Genomic DNA, 12,768 nt, shown 5'->3' with positions numbered 1-12,768 from the left:
GCATGCTCCATGCAGAAAAATTCAAGAAGCATATCTTATACAGAGTGGGTTTTATAAGACTCCCAGTGCCTATGGTACTCATATAAATGCTCTTTCTTTTATTCCTGCAGGGCTTCTAAGAATAATACAAGAAAATACAAAGCGGAGGAGGCACCACTGAGTGAATGCAACAGTGTTTTATTAATCCATGTGATTAATCCAGCATGCTGAGGAAGATTCTTTACAGAATCAAAACGTTCATGTTTTTGATCCACATGGATTAAGGAAACACTGTTGCATTCACTCCGTGGTGCTTCCTTGGCTTTGTGTTTTGGTTTTATTCTTCAGAGTTCTGCAGGAACAAAAGAGGGAGCATTTATATGAGTACAGCAGCATGGGGACTTTGATAACCCCTCCCCCTCCCTAAAAGACGCTTCCTGAATTGTTTTGAGAGCTAAAACCTCCTGTTTGTGTTTGCATCATTCCTTCAATAAACCAAACTAGTACAAAATAATAAAAGGCTCTCTCTACCGCATCATGAAAGGCAGTTGTGCTGCTATGTGGGTGGACTGCAAATCAGACTTCCATGTCTGTATATAGAAATCAGACAATAATTATCTGAGCCAACTCGCTTTAAAATTTATATCAGAAAAACAGTATCTTCCCCCCAAAAGCAGTCCTCCAGATTTCTTGTTGACCTGGCCAAAGGATTCAGTCAAAATGTTTCAGGTCCTAATTGCTTAAGACCAGTCCTGTTCAGTAGAGTGCTTAAGCCTGCAATTAACATTTTGTATCTTGAAACACTTTGCTGTAAAAGGGCCTGAGTCCTCTTTTGCTAAAAATTGTGAACTAGTGACAAAAAAGATAGCAAGTTTCCCTGATTCTTTGTCACTAAGCCTAAGGAAATTCAGAACTTGGTAGCACTGCCTGTCAGCATAGCTAACATAATGCATAGAGTTTAAATTTGCATGGGCTAGACATGATAGATTTAGGATTTTTTTTTGTTGCATTTTAGCAGGCACTGTGGGATAAGCCTGTCACTGCCATCAAACTTTCTTTAAAAACATGGCAGCTGGTCTTCTCACCTAGTTCTGACAGGAAAACTTAGCTGCCATTCCAAGAGTTAGCAACCTTTCAGGTCCCGTGAGACAAATTAATGGAGCTCTGTCCAAAGGCAAGTTGCCACTTCCAAATTGACTGTGGCTGCCACTCCCCTCCATCATTCCCCACTTCTCCTCCCCCACCTCGGCTTACCTGCTTCCTACTTCTTACCCCCTTGTCCTCTGCTTCTGTATTATCCTGACCTAGCACTATCTCCCATGTCTTGCTCTTAAATCTCCTCTGCAGATTTCTATCATTCTTCATAAAAACATAAGAACTGTCATTGACTGGGTCAGACCATAGGTCCATCTAGCCCAGCATCCTATGTCACACAGTGGCAAAGTGGATGCTGAAAGGGAGAGTGAACTGGGTATGACCAGGGAGTTTTCCACTGTTTCCCCCTCACTTGCAGCCTCTAGCATTTAAGGTGGGGGCAAGCAATTATTTTGGCTGGAGGACCACTTAATGAGTTTTGGTGAGCTGTCGAGGGCCACATGGGTATCCCCACCCCTTGAAAGTTGCCCCACCCTCTGGTCGCCATATTGGGACCAGAAGTCCCACCCCTAACCCCTGATCTTTGGCACCAGAAGTCCCTCCCCTTACCCCCCAGAAATACTCATTTCAGGAGAGGGGGGTTGCCATCTTAGAACCAAAAGGAAAGCAAGTCATACACTAGAAATCAAACACCTACTATAGCGTATTTTTATTTTATTACAAAAAATATTTGTCATGATTTGTATTTGTGTCCTGTATATAGAAGGGATTGTATAGTAACACAGAAATAAAGAATCACTCTTTTATATTGTGTGTGTGTGTGGGGGGGGGGGGTGTATGCTGGATTGTGGGCATTATGAGGATTTGTGGCTGTGTGGTGGTGCATAGGATATATTGGGATGTGTATATGTGGTGGGTTGTGGGGACAGGATGTGGGTGTGTGAGGTTTGTGGAGTGTGAGGGAGGGTGGAGCAGCGTGAGGACCCCCACACACGCTCCCACATAGTGCACAGCCCCCGCTACTGGCAGCAGCCGCAGGTGGGACTGCTTAGGGTGCTCATGCCCAATGCAGGCAATGGAGCCCAGCACTGCAGCCAGGAACCGTGCATGCAGCATGGAGCTGGCCAGCCCTGCCAGGCACCTCCCAGCACCATGTGCTTCCCAGTTGCAGCGCTGGACTGGAGAATGAAGTGGGAGCCAGCCCAGCCTCCATGGTTCCCAGCTGGCTCATGCTGGCACCAGTCCTGACCCCCAGGGCCCCGCACTCTTGCCCGCTGCCACTTCCCGCTGCCCCCGCACCTGCAACCACTGCCTTTCCCCTGCCATTTCCCTTCCTTCCCCGCTTGCTACCATCACTCTGCAGCAGGGTAGAACTTGTATTTCCTAACGGGTGCATGTGTAGACGCTGAGACGTTTAATTAGGCAACTGCACAGTAAATGTCTCATGTAGACACTCCCTGTATGAAAAATAATTTCCTTTTGTTAGCTTTAAACTTACTACCTACAAGTTTCATTTTGTGACCCCTAGTTCTAGTTCTCCTCCAATCCCAAGCTCCAGCATCCATTCCAGAGAGGCAAACATTCTCTCCTGTTTCATTTCCTATGTACAGTACCACAGCAGCCTATATGTTTGTCACCTATAAGAGTAACTGCAGGGAAGAGCTTAAATCCCTGAAACCTTTAATTGCATCATATTTATTCTGTGGGGAAGACACATGTCTAGCCTGATGACAGGTAGTTAACGTGTGAAAGGAAGGACCATTTGCTCAGCGAAAATGGAATCCACAAAGAATTCATAATAGTTCTCTACTAAGCATATAGAGATTGAGATTTTTCAGGGGCTTATAAGCGCGAGACATTTGGATGTACTTTTACACGGGTGACTCAAGGCATGTAGTCCTGTCACTACTAGGCGCTTCTACCAAATTTCAAGTCCCCGCTTGAAACCATAGAGGCATGAGGGCAATGATTCTCAACCAGGGCACCCTAATGTGCTGCAAGATCTTTTGAAGGGTGTCAAGACATGTAAGGAGATGAGTAAAGGCTTAAGCACCTGCATGCTTGGCTGCTGCCCTGTGCCCACTGCCTGGGACAAGGAGGTAACCACAATTAATAAATAAATTAGTTTTGAGATAAGGCTGCTCAATTCACAGAAGTTAAAGTGGGGGGTGTCTTGAGTAAAACAAGGAGTAACTCAAGTGTAAAAAGGTTGAGAGCCACTGCATCAGAGCCTCTCAAGGAAACACTTAAAGCAGGGCTTGTCCAACCAGCAGCCCATGAGCTCCTGCCTGGCTGCCACACTACCCATTGCTCTGGGGGCTCTCCCTCCCTCCCTCATGCAGCTTTGGGTTCCTTGCCCCACTCGTGGGGGCAAGGAGCTGCACTTGGAGGGAAGCAGAGTGCCTGTGATGAAGTGCAGTGGAGGAGGCTACATGTGATGCACACTCAAAGGAGAGTCAGGCTGCCCATGCCGCAGGTATGCTGTCTTCATGATGTCCATGGCCAGAAGCTTGTGGAGGTGCTATGTGTGCAGCAGGGAGTAGCTGGGCTCCCTTCACTGTAAGGCAGGCTGCCTCTATGGTGCATGTGGCTGTGGAAGGGAGGGGAGGTCTCACAGCATGTGTGGGTCTGTCCACATGGCATGGGGGACTTGGGCAGAGGGCAGCCCTCACAGCATGCAGCTCCTAGCTGTCCAGAAGTTGTGACAGCCCTGACATCCATAGACAAAATAATATTATTTTTCTTGACCTCAGTCTCAAAAAACAAGTGAAACATTTTAACTGAAACTAAAGGGAGAAAAGAAAGCCACTGCCCACGCTGCCTGTGCCCGAGTCCAAAACTTAGCATAAAAATATAAGTCTGAATGGTTAACGTTTGGTAACTCTATAACATCTTATTTCTAGTAATTTATAATGGTAAGCAATCTTAATGACAGTTACTGCTACCTATTCTGTCAATTATGAAAGAGTATAAAAATAGCAGCAAAAGTATGTATATTATATATACACTAATCAATTCAACCTTTATTTTATATGACATCATCATCCAAGTAACTTACACAATAATTTTAAAAAATCTTGTAAATTTTTAGATGACTAAGGAGGACTATATACAAATTTTAACTCATATTTTACAAATATTCAAAACAGAGCAATGGATTTGTGTATCTAACTGCTTATAAGAGAGTCTTCCCTTATTGATGCACGGTTACTTTGGCATTTTACACACACGTATAGACACACACACAGTCGGGGAGCATTTTAACACATGGAGTAACATTCTACTACAGAACTTTTTTGCAACATTTTCAAACACAGAAGGCATATTTTAATTTTTCCACATATATGGCTATAGTAGTATGCTGATATAATATTTGATCTGCAGCTTTCAAAATGCATTTCAGAAAAAATTCAGATTTCCTAATCAGGTAAATATAAAAAGTAAACTCTCTCTCTCAAAAGGCAACTAAATATCCTTAATGTAGAAGCTCCCTATATTCACCTTGTATTATCAAACTATCTAGTGTAAAATACACTTCCACTTAAAATTTGAAGAATTTAAGACAGTTCTTAAATACGAGCTTCTTCAAGACTCCCCATGATGGATCTGTGCCCTTTCCTAGCAATCATTTGGGATAAACTGTAGCCCCGAGTCCATAGGGAGGAATTTCCAAAGCACTTGGCATTTGGCCTCACACCAATTTTCCTTTGAAGCTGAAGACTATAGAGAAAATGTCTTGCTTCCTGCTGAGTAAACATTTGACCCTAAACTACTGGGAAGGAACAAACTGGACCTTCTGCTTTTCAGAGACAGCTAAAAGGTTACACAATCCCTCCTGCTGATTCCTAACAACTCAAGGCAATATTCTTAAGTAGGTCCTGCATGCCAAGGTGTCGTCATGACTCTTTCCAAGACATAGAATATAGTATTCATGAAAATCAGTATGATATGTTTCCGGTGCACTTGCAACCTATCCAGAAGCAAGTGCAATTTTATATCAAAGTCATGCAAACTTATGCAGAAAAGAAAACATTAAGAGCAAGAAGCCCTCTGGCATATTGACCTGATATAGGACAAGAAAAACAGTTCAAAAAGGCTGATATGTGCATCTGAAAAACATCAACTAGAAATTGGGTCAACAAATACTGTGTTTTTGTTGCATAATGAGATCCAATGGCTGCAAGTCAAAGTTAGATAAACCTGGATTGGAAATACAGCACAGATTTCTAATGGGGAGGATGCTCTAACCATTGGAAGAGATTGCCTTGGGGTACAGAAAAATCTCCATCCCCTGAAATCTAGACTGCATGTCTCTCCAGGTCTTAAAACTTAAGGCCGTGCCCAGATGAGCGCGGCCATGCAGTATGTGCTGCTGCAGACATGTCTGCAAAGCCACACACCACATATTGAGCTGTTCTCTGCACTGCAAAGGAGCAGCCAGGGGTCAAAAAACCCACACCAAAAAAAAATAAAAAAAAAATGGAGCAGTGCACATAGGGGCAATGTGCGCCTCTCAAAACCAGAGCCTGGCTGGCCAAAGCTATGTTCTGGCTGCTGGCCAGGCTCCAAGCAGCAGGATTGCCAGTGCTGCAGCCCCAGAAGGCCCCAGGATCCCAGGTAAGGCTGCTAAGGCAAGCTCAGTGCTGGCCCCAGCCTCCCCTACCCCACCCGAGGTAACCTGTCACGTGCCAGAGAGCGCATGGCACAGCCGTTCCCTGGGGACAACTAGCAGTGGCACAAGGTATCACTTGTGACCATATGAACAGGGCATATCTAGAGTAATCATCTCCTATCAAACCTTCCTTGGCATCCACCATCATTAGTTTAGGGATGTCTAAGGATACATTCCTGGACTGTTTAACAGATATTAATGAACCTGTCTTCCATTAACTTCTCTAGTCCATTTTTTAATCTGGCTATACTATCTACCGCTATAACCTCCTGTGGCAACAAGTTCAGCAAGTTAACTACTCTCTGCACAAAACAGCACTTCCTCTTGTTTGTTTTAAACTCATCTCCTTTTAATTTCAATGGGTGTCCCTTAGTTTTTGTACTCTGGGACTTGATAAATAACAGTTCCCTATTCACTTTAACCACACCCTATATGATTCCATAGACCTCTGTCATAACCACCTCAGCCTTCTGCTTTCCATACTGAAGTCCTAGTCAAATCCAACCTGATGGTGAGGAGCTGCACAAAGGTCTAACAGCGTTGAGTGACCAAAAACTGGCAGATGAACTTCAAGGTTGACAAGTGCAAAGTAATGCATATGGGCAAAAATAACTTCATGTATACAGTCATATGCTCTGAACTACCTGTAAAGACTCAGGAAAGAGACCTCGGAGTCATTGTAGATAGTTTTCTAAAAACATCAGGTCAACTCACAGCAGTGACAAAAAAAGCCAAAAATTGTAGAGGTGCACCAATATATTATGGTGGGCGGGGGCGGGGCATGCAGCAGCAGCACTGAGAGGGGTGGCTACAGGGGGATTATGGCAAACTTTGGGGTGTCTCTAGCCTACCCCATAGCCCCCCCCCTTTCCCAGCACTGCCACTGCCCCCCCCCACCCACCCCAAGTGCAACCCCGGCCCAGCCTACCCACTGGGAAAAGGCCAGCACAGCCCCTGGCCCCAAGCCCGCAGTGGGCAGCCCACCCTTGCCCCACACAAATCCAGGGGACATATGCCCACTCCATGCCTCTCCCGGGGTTGTACACAACAGCAGGGAGCCACCCCCCTCCCCACCCACCAGACAAGCCACCTGTAGCTCCATCCTGTGCCCCACCCTGGCTGGGAAGTACAGCAGCTGCTGCTGCCCCTTCCCCTGCCCCTGCCCCACTCCCTCCCTCACTGTAGGGGCCTCAATCTCCCCCTGCCATGCCCATCCTGCACCCTCCCCCCAGATTTACCGGCCTGTAACAGGGGGTTTTCTCAGGTCTGATTTCTCTCCGGCTTGCCCACCTGTTTCTCAGCTAACCACCCACCTTCTCGCCCGCCATGCCTTGTTGTTAATTAATGAATTGGTGTTAATTAGGTGGGAGGCTGCCCATTTCTTGCCCCGATGCCAGGAGTTGCTATCTGCAGCTTCGTTCCTCTCCTACACTGCAGCAGATGGCATCCAGATGTTATCCATATCACCAGCCACACACTGGGCCCCAGAATCCTACTAGTTGGACCTCACTTAGATCCCTCCATTCAGGCAGCCCATTCTGCCTTCATTCCCGGGTGGATAGCTCCCTAAGCTGCTCCCTCTTACGGGTGTGGTCCCTCCCGGGACCTTTGGCTGCTAGCCCTGGCCCACCTCCAAGCCAGTCAGAACCCCAGGCCCTCAGCTCTTGGGCATTCCTCGCAGTGGGCCCCTGGCCCTTTGACCCTTCCAGTCCTAGCCCCAGCTTGGACCAGTCGGGGGATGTCAAGACAGGTTAAGAGTCTATGGCCTGACTCTCTCTCTCCCTGGAGTCCACCTCCTAGACCCTACGAAGCAGGTAACCCACCTGGTTGTGGGGGCTAGGGGTTAAGGCACCCCGACCCGCCTTTCACCAGGGTGGTAACTGGCCTGGTATTTCCTGGGGGCTCCCATGCCACTGAGAGCCCCACCAGGCCACCCACTCCCAGCAGGGTACAGTTTTAGGTCATGCCCAGGACCAGGAGCCTCCTGACCATTCCCTACAGCTCCTCCCTTACCTCCAGATGATACCAGCATCCCTACAGCCAGGAAATGTTGTTGCCTGGCCTCCCAGCAGCAAAATGCCTTGTTTATATGGGCTGCCCTGAATCTAAAATGGCTGCCCTCATCAGGCACCTGCCGGCTGCTGTCTTCTGGTCCTTAAAGTGGCAGGCACAAACAGTGCCCTGCCAGAGGCCAGACACTGCTTTCCAAGCTGCCCAGCTGCATTCCTGTTCGCATGCATGCTGCAACTGGGCACATGCACATGGCACTGATTGGTGACATTATCGGCTACACTAACAAAAAATAGCTGATTGCCAATAATATCAATTTTCCTTTTATCAGTGTTGATCTGATATGGATCAATATATCAGTGCACCTCTACAATTTTGGGCTTTTTTTTGGTCGCTGTTGTGCATTGAGCTGATGTTTTTAGAAAACTACAATGACTCCAAGGTCTCTTTCCTGAGTCATTCCAGGTAGTTCAGGGCATACCACTATGTACATAATGTTGAGGTTATTTTTGCCCATATGCATTACCTTGCACTTGTCAACCTTGTAGTTCATCTGCCACTTTTTGCCCACTCACCATTGTGAGACCTTTGCGTATCTCCTCACCGTCAGCTTGGATTTGACTATTCAGAATATTTTAGTAACATCTGCAAACTTCAAGATTTCACTGTGCGCTCCTTTTTCCAGGTCATTTATGAAAACATTGAACAAAACTAGACCCAGCACAGATCCTTGAGGAACCCAATTATTGACCTTTTTCCACCTGAAAAGTGACCATTTAGCCCTACCTTAGCTTCTTATCTTTTAAGCAGCTCTTTATCCACATGGGAACTTTATCTTCAATCCCACGGCAACTTGTTTTAAAGTGCTTTTGGTGGGGGACCTTTTGAAAAGCTCTTCAAAAATCCAAAGGGACTAAATCAACTGCATCTTCCTTATCCACATGCTTTTTACCCCAGCAGATTGGCGAGACAGGATTTCCCTTTAAAGAAACCATGATTTTTTTGTCCAAAATATCGTATTTACCCTTGTGACTGATGATTTCACTTGATGGCTCCTACTAACTTGCCTGGGATAGAAGTGAGACTCAGCAGCCTGTAATGCCTAGGATCACTTCTGGAGCCCTTTTTGAAGAAGGGTATTATGTTTGCAACTCACCAGTCCTTTGGCACAGAGGCTGTTTGTAATAACAGGTTAAATACTGTTACCAACAGTTCTGTGATTTCACATTTCATTTCCTTCAGAATTCTTGGGTGAATACCATCTGATCCTAGTGACTTAATCATGCTTACATTATCAATTTGTTCTAAAACCTCCTGTTTTCACTTCAGTGAAAATGCAATATTTAGACTTATCTGCTAGGAAGAGACGATCTGGTGGGGAATCCCCCTAATATCCTCTAAAGTAAAACACATGCAAATAATTCATTTAGTTTCTCTGCTATGGCCTTATCATCCCTGAGTTCACCTTTTACTCCTTGGTCATCTAATAGTCCAACCAATTATCTAGCTGGCTTCCTCTTTCTGTTGTATTTTTTAAAGTTTTTATTATAAATTTCAGCATCTTCTGCAAGATCCTCCTCAAATTCTTTTTTTGGCATGCCTTGTTTTGCTTTTTCATTTGATCTGCCAGAGTCTGTGCACTTTCCTGCTTTCCATTTTTTGAAAGATGCCATTTTGCTTTGGTTAGCCTTCTTAATTCTGCTTAACCTGCATATTCTCCATTAGACTCTTGGAAACAAATAGAAATGCTTTTTATATTGCTGACAACTTAAATGTTTCAAATGATTCCTTATAAAATACTGAAAGCACAAATATTTTTACCTGAATTTTTCCATGGACATCTCTGAGTAGAAATTATTTCCCTGTTTTGATTAATCTCTTTGACTGGAAGATCCTGGAATGCAGTACCAAGCATATAGGTTGACTCATGAGTACCAGGTGAGATCTTCATATGAGCTGTAAACCTGGGGCATGGTAATGAAGGTCCCTTATGGTGGTGCTTACACTGGGGGAAAAAAAGTAAGAGTGAGAATCCAATGATATTCTGTGTGCAAGAGTCACCGCTATTAAGTTCAGTTAGCCAATAACAACACACAAAGGGGTGCATGTAGCACCAGTTTCCTATAGCTGTCTTACATTCTTTAAATTCTGAGGACATAAAAACAAAGAATCTATCTCTACAGAAAATAAAACCATGTGCTGGCTTGATACACTGAGGGGGTGTTGTTTTGGTTTTTGTGTTTTGGATTGGGGGGGTTGCATGCATTTTCTCATTTTTTAGCTTACATCAGTGGTGCTCAGTCTTTCGGCTCCATAGGCTAGATAAGTGGCATAGGGCTGCTGGTCTATGAGTCAGTACTGAGCCTGTGCTACTCTGATTGGCCTCGAAGCACCCCACTCAGCTCTACACAGTCCCACACAATCCAGCTCAGCTCTGCTTAACCCTGTGGTGCCCCAGTTGGCTCCTTGCCACTCCATACTGCCCTGCTTGGCCTCTTGCTGCCCTAATCAGCCCCACACACTCAATCTAAGGTGCAGACCCATGCTATCAGATTCACAGATATCCCTGTCTGAAAATTTGACAGCAGAGGAGCAGCAATCAGTGGCCATTGCTCCCCCGCTGCCAAATTTTATGATCCATAAGGAACCCTGCAGGTTGGATGACATGCCTTCACAAGCTGGGGGTTGAGCACCCCTGGCTTATAGCATGAGAGGCCATAGCAAGACATTCAGAATGGACTCTGACACTGACCTTTCTTCCTAGCCTCTCATTCCACTAAGCAGAAGAGCTCAAGTCCATGAATCTGGTGCACAACCCCATACCCAGATGGGGCACGTCCAGACAAACATGCACATGTGGTTTGCAGAGCCCCAAAGCTGCTTGAGGTGCCACAAACTGTGTACAGTGCACATTCATGTTCACCCATTCTAATTTGCAGTGCAGTGCCAAAGTTTGACACCAGGAGATCCCACTGCCAAAAATAACCACCACTGAAAAAGTGGCACAGTGCATGCAGCAGCAACATGTGCCACCAGAAATGGAACATGGCTGGCCACAGTCACATTCTGGCTACTGGCCAGACTCCAAGTGACTGGATCAGTACCACTGCTGCCCCAGGAGGCCCCCAGGACCTCTGGGGCCAGGACAGGTGGGATAAATATGTGCCACTGCTATCTGTCCCATGGGAAATGCGAGCTGCTGCACATGCACTCTTGTCTGGATATGCTCATTGTGTCCAATTTAGGTACATAACACTATGCAGGCATAGAGGTCTTAGCTAAGGACTCCACTTTCAGGCTTGGGAACCCAAAAGAAAGGCAAACAACAGCAGAAGAGAGTCTTCAGTCAAGCTCCAGGGCTCAGGACAAAAGTTATACATAAACCGGTTTAAGTTATCAGACTCTGGTTTAAACCTGTAACAGAACAGAAGTTCAGTACACATACTATATTTCAAAATGGTTGAAACTGGTTTAAGATAAACCTGGTTGAATGTAGTATCAGTGTATGGGGGTTTCTCGCACCGCCTAGAGTCATGTCACCTCCCGGCTGAAACAGTAGTGTCTCGTTGTAATAAATCTCCTGCCACACCTTCAATGTTAAGGGAGATGTATCTAGACACTACTGGGATGCAACTAAGAAGAGTCAAGAACTCAGAACTTCTGCATCTCTTCGCAGGGCTCCACCATCCCCATACCCTGCCCTCACCACACCTGATGTTCTGGGCAATATTGATTGCCACTAAGATTCATTATCATCTTAACCCAAAGGATCCTATCTACGGTCCTTGCCTAAGTGGCTGCTTACCCCATTCTTCCCTGCACGGGTCCCAAGACAGCTACCTTTTCCTTGGTTCTTCCCTCATCACCTTCTTGTGGCTGGGGTCCTCTCTCTCTTCTCCTCTCCCTTCTGGGAGGGTAGCGCCACCTTTGCCTTCCTCCTCTTCTAGGTCCCCAGAGTGGTTCCCTTCACCCCCCGGAGTCCAACTCACCAGTCACTCAAGCTACTTTATCGACTCCCACTCTCAGCTGGACCTCAGCTGGTAAGTAGCAGGGTCAGACCTTACCCTTGGGGCTTCTACTCACACATCTTCACTTGCTTGCTCTCTCTTCTTGTCTCCTTCTTTCCTCTGCTCTTTCTTCTTCTACCTTCCCCAGGACACTCCCTCAGCATCCCTTAAATCTCCCTCTCTTCAGCTGGGTCCTGTGCAGCAGTTCCCTATTGGCTGCCTGCCTGACCCAGCTGTTCCTCCTTTGCATACCGGCATGGAACCCTCTTTCTATCTTTTTGTTCTTGTCCTGCACCAATCTTTTCCTTCCCTGCTTGGTTTCCTTTGATCTGCCACAGCCCCAGCCAGCATCTCCATTTGTCCAGATCATGTTGGGGTCTGCCATGACTCCTCCAGCTCGCCAAGGTAAGTTTCTCTCCTACAGTCCTTCCTGTTTCTGTTCGTGGCAGGGTGCTTCAGGCACCCTGTCACAATCAGACTTCACTGATTTAGGTCAAGCCGGTTTATGAAACTTCTGTCCTAGACCCCTTCTGGGTTCAAGTTAAACCACAGTCCCCGAGCATAACAGTATGCTTTGCAGCCCTGGGCTGTGCTGTCTGCTCCAGAGAGCACGGTTAGCCCTGCCCCTCTGCTCCCTAGCCAGAGCAGTGAGGACTGCCTGGAAGATCTAACCCTATCTTTTCCACTCTTCTCCTAAGTAAAGCCCTTTCTGAGAAATAATTCTGATGCAACTTGCAGGAAGACTAATATCAGGGCATTTTTTCAACAGTGGTTAGAGATTTTTTTTTAATCCTCACTGCAGCAAGCTACAGACTAATCAGAAATGTAGCTGGGTCTTTCTGACTACATGAGACTTGAAAGGGCTAGTTTATTATACCCTGACCAGTGAGTTTATTACTTACAAGTTAAATTGAAGACAATCAAAGTTCTTCTTGAAACCTGGGGGAAGAGCCAAGGTATTTCTGCTCATCCAGCCAGGCAGGGGGGCAGGGAGAGGAGGGATGG

The 12,768-nt window shown here is 46.2% G+C and overlaps 1 protein-coding gene across 2 annotated transcripts in view; it reads right to left on the bottom strand.

Annotated features, from left to right (window-relative positions):
• LOC106737859 (uncharacterized) overlaps positions 1-12,768 on the bottom strand; it is a 283,248-nt gene that overhangs the window by 216,974 nt on the left and 53,506 nt on the right. For both annotated transcript variants that reach the window (XM_019489653.2, XM_019489655.2), the window contains exon 3: positions 9,578-9,761. In XM_019489653.2, coding sequence (XP_019345198.2) covers positions 9,578-9,761 — 184 coding nt within the window. The remainder of the gene's footprint in view (positions 1-9,577; positions 9,762-12,768) is intronic.

Source organism: Alligator mississippiensis, chromosome 4 (genome assembly GCF_030867095.1).
Source record: "Alligator mississippiensis isolate rAllMis1 chromosome 4, rAllMis1, whole genome shotgun sequence".
In the NCBI taxonomy this organism is placed as follows: Eukaryota; Metazoa; Chordata; order Crocodylia; family Alligatoridae; genus Alligator; species Alligator mississippiensis.
Note: the sequence above shows the minus strand (reverse complement) of the source record. Positions and strands in the feature narration are given on the sequence as shown.